The sequence below is a fragment of the Mizuhopecten yessoensis genome, unplaced genomic scaffold, assembly GCF_002113885.1.
Source record: "Mizuhopecten yessoensis strain PY_sf001 unplaced genomic scaffold, ASM211388v2 scaffold6863, whole genome shotgun sequence".
NCBI lineage: Eukaryota > Metazoa > Mollusca > Bivalvia > Pectinida > Pectinidae > Mizuhopecten > Mizuhopecten yessoensis.
The window spans coordinates 713,677-719,676 of record NW_018406762.1 but is presented as its reverse complement, the minus strand read 5'-3'; the positions used below and the strand labels follow the sequence as shown (position 1 = coordinate 719,676).

The window sequence follows — 6,000 nt, the reverse complement described above, 5'->3', positions numbered from 1 at the left end:
TCAGATTGTTATAATATCGCTCTAATCGATTGGCTACCTGCTAGACCGGGGTTCGAACACTGTGACTTCAGATTGTTATAATATCGCTCTAACCGATTGGGCTACCTGCTAGACCGGGGTTCGAACACTGTGACTTCAGATTATTATAAAAACGCTCTAATCGATTGGGCGACCTGCTAAACCGGGGTTCGAACACTGTGACTTCAGATTGTTATAGTATCGCTCTAATCGATTGGGCGACCTGCTAGACCGGGGTTCGAACACTGTGACTTCAGATTGTTATAGTATCGCTCAAACCGATTGGGCTACCTGATCAACAGAAGTGTTCTTGCTTAATTGTGCTACAGTTAAATAAAAAAGGAAGGTAAATGGTAGACTGGCCCCCGTCTCTTGAATATTGAATAACTTAAAAAGAAAAACAAATCTAATAATTTTGATCGCTTGTATGTCCGATTCAGCTAAAGGAACCCCCGTCCTGCCCAATCCCCAATTCCAACAACCACCTGTAAACCCGGGTAAATGGAACTGTCCCTGGTCACATCCCAGCCACATCATCTCAGTAACGTAATATGGGCTTGACCTTTCTGCACTCACCACTATTCCGGGGAGTGCTTTTCCAGATTTGACCAGACCCCAAATTCTAAACTAGGGGTAGTAAAATGCAGTTGAAAAATTCTTCATAAAAACTTGGTTTGATTTTATATTGTTTAACGTCCTATTAACAGCTAAGGGCATTTAAGGACGTGCCTCCATGTGTGTAGTGTGTGCGTGCTTGCGTGTTTGTTTGCAGGAGATAGGGTATGTTGATGTGCTTGCCTCCTTATGATAGCGTGGATCTGATACCGACTTTATAGTGCTATCTCACTGAAATGCCATGCCGAAGGAACCCAGCACAGCATTCCACCCGGTCAGTTTATACTGACAACGGGTGAACCAGTTGTTGCCATTTCCCTAAATGCTGAACTTTAAGCAGGGAATAACAACTGCCATTTTTAAGGACTTTGGTATGTCCCGGTCCCGGCCTTGGGACTGAACCCATTGCCTTCCTCATCTGGGCGAACGCTCAACATTCAAGCCAAAAGTGAGGTTTTGCCAAGCAAGGCGCTAGGAAACAAAAGGTATTTAGAAGTAGAAAGAAAGATAAAGATCAAAATATTGCAATTGGCGCAGCAGTTTAATTCTACATCTTTTTTAAATATGTTTTCAATTTGGTAAACCTAAATTAATCAATGCAATTTAATTGATTCATTTTAGAATCCATTTTGGTTTTTGTATATTTTAATACAGGATTTGTTTGCCTGATATTTGTTTCCAATCAAAATTAATTAAAATGGAAGTTCAAGGCAAAACACACTTGATTTTTTTCAAATACATGTAGTATTCGCTTATTTAAAAATGTCTTCTTTTCGGCATCGGCAGTAGAAAAAATTGGGACGAGGTGTGGCCTCATAAATTAATTTATTGCATATTTAAATAAGTTTTGCGAACTTGCTTATTATTTATAGCGTAAGTGTAGCACACTGACAGCTTCACATTGACTTTAGTATTGCTGTAATATACGAATTTATTGAAATATCAATTTGGGGCAGGTTCGGCCCCAACAACTCATGGAAAGTTGTGAAATTAGCGGGGAAAAAATCTGACGTTGCATGCTTTATGACGTCATAATTATGCTGATTCCAACGTTGGTCGAACTTGCCCAAAGACCGGGGGCAGATAAAGTTTTATCACATAATCGGCCTGTTATCCAGTGAATTCGCCCGTGTAATATTTTTAAATATTTGATCACTAGTGTAATATACCCTGGAGCGTTTTTCATTGGTTGTGCCAGTCAGAAATCGATTGTGACTTCATAATATGGACAATGACGTGACGTCATACATTGTGAATGGCGCAACAAAATGGCTGTCTCCGTTTGATTAAGTCCTCTACATTTTGGCTTTAAAAACCTGTCAAAATGTAAGTTTAATACTCGTTTCATAAAATATCATATGAAATGAAAACTCATTTAAGATCCGTTATATATAATTCTTAAAAAACGGACGTGTTTGCCCTTTTGTTCAGTATTATTTTATGAAAGGCGTGGGATTTCTCTTCAAAATGGTATATTTACACATTAATTTTCAAAAAATGCGATACTGTCAAGAACGACGTCAATGAAGATTTGAAACACGATAAAACAGACCGGGTTAAGAGTGTATTTATATATATATTTTTCATACATGGGTTCATATTAGGCAAGATAAAATGCAAAACTGCATATTCATGCGTAGTTATAAATTCTTACGTTTTCAGAGAGAACTTTCGATAAATATTTGGCAGCTAGTGTACAGTCGATGTGCGAATGTCGAAAAATATCCTTTTGTTTGGTCATAATGGCCGCGCCGAAACCAATGACGATTCAGTAATTAAAGAGAACGATGCCTCTCTCAATGGAAGTCATTTACTAACATCCATTGCGTCGTCATTAATATATGTTATTGATATTAAACTTACCTCTGGTTAGCATTGTCTTTCTTCTCCCATTTTACTGTGTTCGAATTTCAGATTCACAAAACTTTTAAAAATGGCGGCGCTTTCGTTCATGATCTGCGTGCAAAGAGTTACACGTGTCAGTTTCGGGGCGGTCTAAGCACGTGGGTTATGCTTTGATTGGTTGCCGATGCCAAGTCTGGGATTTTGATTGACAGGGCATAGACTACATTAGTCTACTGATCGGGGATGGCGCTATCAATCAATCAATCAGGATCGCGCGCTTTTGATAAAGGGGAATAACCGATTTTAGCTAAGGGTGATAACTCTCATTCAAAGTAAATATCAATAGGGAACGGTTCATATATAACTTTAAAGGAGACAATTGCCGATTGAAAATTAAAGTGCTGTAAAGAGGNAGTAGATTAATTTTAGACACTTCGCCGGTATGCTAATGACTTAAATTAGTTTGTCCTTTTTTCTTGAGATGAGAGGTGCACATTCCAAATCAAAAGATTATTTCTTCTAAGATTTCTTTTTAAAAAGTTAAATTATATAACTTACGTCTCTGGTAAGAACAAGACACATTGGTATTTTTATGTGAATGAACGTATAATCGTAACTAATTATATAAGACCATGATGATATGTGGTTTTTATTTCACCATGGAACGTCGTCATAGTTGCAACCCCGAGGTCCAATATTAGCGATGACTTCGTGACACCTTCTGACCAGAATGTGAGGTTGATTCATAGAATACGTCATTTGGATCTATTTATAGAACGACAACCATGTGACCAAACAGTTCATTTTCAAGATGGCGGTGTTCCTAGCTGTCCCGCTGAAGCAGACTCAGGAAGTGGAACTTATAAAACCATTGAGAACATTTATTCAGAATACTTTCACTCAAGCAGATCCAGATGATTACAATCAGGCGCTAAATGAATTTAGTAAATTAAGAAATTTAATGATATCTAAATCAGTGGACAAACATGAATCAGCTCTGGAAATCCTCTACCGGTAAGTCAGTCATTGAACACAGGTGATACCGATACTCTATGGCAAAGTAAACAAACCACTGATATATTGAATGACTGAGCACATACAGTCTGCCTCTTACGGGTTGTTTAAAATTTTAATCGTGCTTGATTTTTTTTTAAAACGGCCCTATCAACGCCACAGACAAACCAAACTCGATCCATACAAACTGTATATATATTTGCTTATAATTCGGTTTAGCAGGTGGTTATTTCTAAATTCCCGTGTCACATAGCATGTGACTGCCAGTCAGAATGACTTTGTCATTAGGAATGTATTGAAATTTGTCTATGGAAATATGTTTTAGTAGGAGAAATGTCACTTTTTTCGAGTACGATACATTCTGAAGAATAGAAAATATCCCCTCGCTCTCATATGATACTTGTAATTTGTTGACATTTTTAATCAGATGCTGATCTGCTGAAAAACAACAAAAGGGATGGTATCATGTTAAACCAAAAGGTGCTGGGCATGCTGATGATATGATGTGTGTATGTATATTATATAAAAGTAAAGTATACACACATCAGACTATTTGTATGTCTAGCACCTGTGGTAGCTAGGATATAGTACTAATGTAATGGATCTAAACTGGGTCGATCGACGATGACCAGGTAGCTCAGTTGGTTAGAGCATCTGCCTAAAATTCAGAGGGTCACAGGTTTAAACCCTGTCTTGTCGCACATTTTTTCTCTCGTTATATTTTTCTCTCCTGTTATTTTTCGTACCCCAAAAATATTCCCACAAAAGGTGGTATATAGGGTCTTGTGTGTTGTTGGGGTCAAAGACTTGAGGAAAAGACGGAGGAATGTAGCGGAACTGAACTTTGTCGATCGCCAGTGACAAGGAATTTGAAGCTCAGTTGGCTAGAGTGTCTGTACAGTGTCTGTACAGAGTTTGGAGGGTCCCTGGTTCAAACCCTGGTATGGCCATGCATTTTTCCTCTTTTGTTACAGTATATATATACACATCGTATAACTATGAGTGTGTCCAGAACCTGTGGTAAAACCCACAGACCACTGATAGATTCTTACATTGATGCCATACCCATGTAATTAAACTTCATCAAAAAAATGCAGGAAGTCTGGATATGAAATATTTCAAAGATCTAATATAAATATTTTGCTTTTATATATAAATATTGATAATGTTTTGTGGTGTGCACCGTAGACCTTATAGATAAGTCTCTGTACATGAATAGGATGACAATTACAAGGATTAACAATTTAATACACACAGGAAACTAGCCTAGCTACATTTGTAGCCGAAACATGTCAACCGGTAATAAAACTACAGAATCCACATGCTGAGGCTCCATCGTTTAAATACTTTGTACACAGGAAACTTGTTATAAGTGGTGCTAATGTTGTGTTGTACCAAGATAAACATGTTGCAGATTATAATTGTACATATGATTATGGTCGCCTTCTAGCTTCGCTTTATAGGGAATTTCCCTTTAGCTCTGTGGTAGAGCGTCGAACTAGCTAGGAAGTCTGGGGTCATGGGTTCGATACCAGATGGAAGCAAGTAGATCTAATCTCTTTCCTGAACAAATTGTGTCCTTGGCCCTCCCTGTTGTGATAGGGAGTTAGAACCTGGGTGGTTGTGGTGTTCAAGGACAAACTTATTTTTAAAAAAAAGGGGAGTAGTGTGGCAGATTGTAACTGTATATATATGATTACAGTCGCCTTCTCGTTTGGCGTTAGAGGGAATACCCCTTTAGCTCAGTGGCTAGGGTTTAATCCCCGGCAGAAGCACGCCAATCTCTTTCCTGTTACAAAAAATTATCATGTAAGCTTACTGTTAAATAAATTTAATAGAACGGGTAGACCTCTATTTGTACAGCATACACTTAGGGACTTTTGTGATGATAAATATAATGTGTTATGAACCTGATAGATAAATATCCATAAATATCACAATATCTTGCAATACAAAAAAGCTTTAAATACTGATCCCGCCCCTACTCACCACCTGACCAGACAACACAGTTTGATGTATCTTTGAATGAATCAACTTGTATGAAATGGGGAGAGATAAAAACTTAAGTAATGTCTATTATTATATTGTTTACCTCCAGGTATTATGACCAGCTGGTGGCCATTGAAGACAAACTACCCATTGCAGAAAATCAGGTATGTAATGAATACACACAAATAGCTCTTTGTTTTTGTTGACCACTTGTTGACCCTAATGACCTCTGTTGTGTTGTTGACCACTTGTTGGCCCTGATGACCTCTCTTATGTTGTTGGGCCGCTAATCGTGTAATAATACAAATAAGCTACATAAACCATGAGATCTGATATATTTTTGTTTCATACACAAATATACATCTCACATTGATTATTAAATATTTAGATTTGCACTGCATTGTGGCTTTGTAAACCTGCTAAAATCAGCTGTGAATTTTGAGACCTTAATTATATTTTTCTGATGGTGTTGTCAACAAAATATTAAATGAAACAGTTTACAGCCAGTATCAACCAGCT

The 6,000-nt window shown here is 37.6% G+C and overlaps 1 protein-coding gene across 7 annotated transcripts in view; it reads left to right on the top strand.

Annotated features, from left to right (window-relative positions):
* The first annotated feature begins 3,246 nt into the window (after positions 1-3,246).
* Positions 3,247-6,000, top strand: part of LOC110452747 (programmed cell death 6-interacting protein-like) — a 28,627-nt gene continuing 25,873 nt past the window's right edge. For all 7 annotated transcript variants that reach the window (XM_021501407.1, XM_021501404.1, XM_021501406.1 and 4 more), the window contains exons 1-2: positions 3,247-3,492; positions 5,591-5,645. In XM_021501407.1, the coding sequence (XP_021357082.1) occupies positions 3,290-3,492; positions 5,591-5,645 (258 nt within the window). In that variant the 5' untranslated portion in view covers positions 3,247-3,289. The remainder of the gene's footprint in view (positions 3,493-5,590; positions 5,646-6,000) is intronic.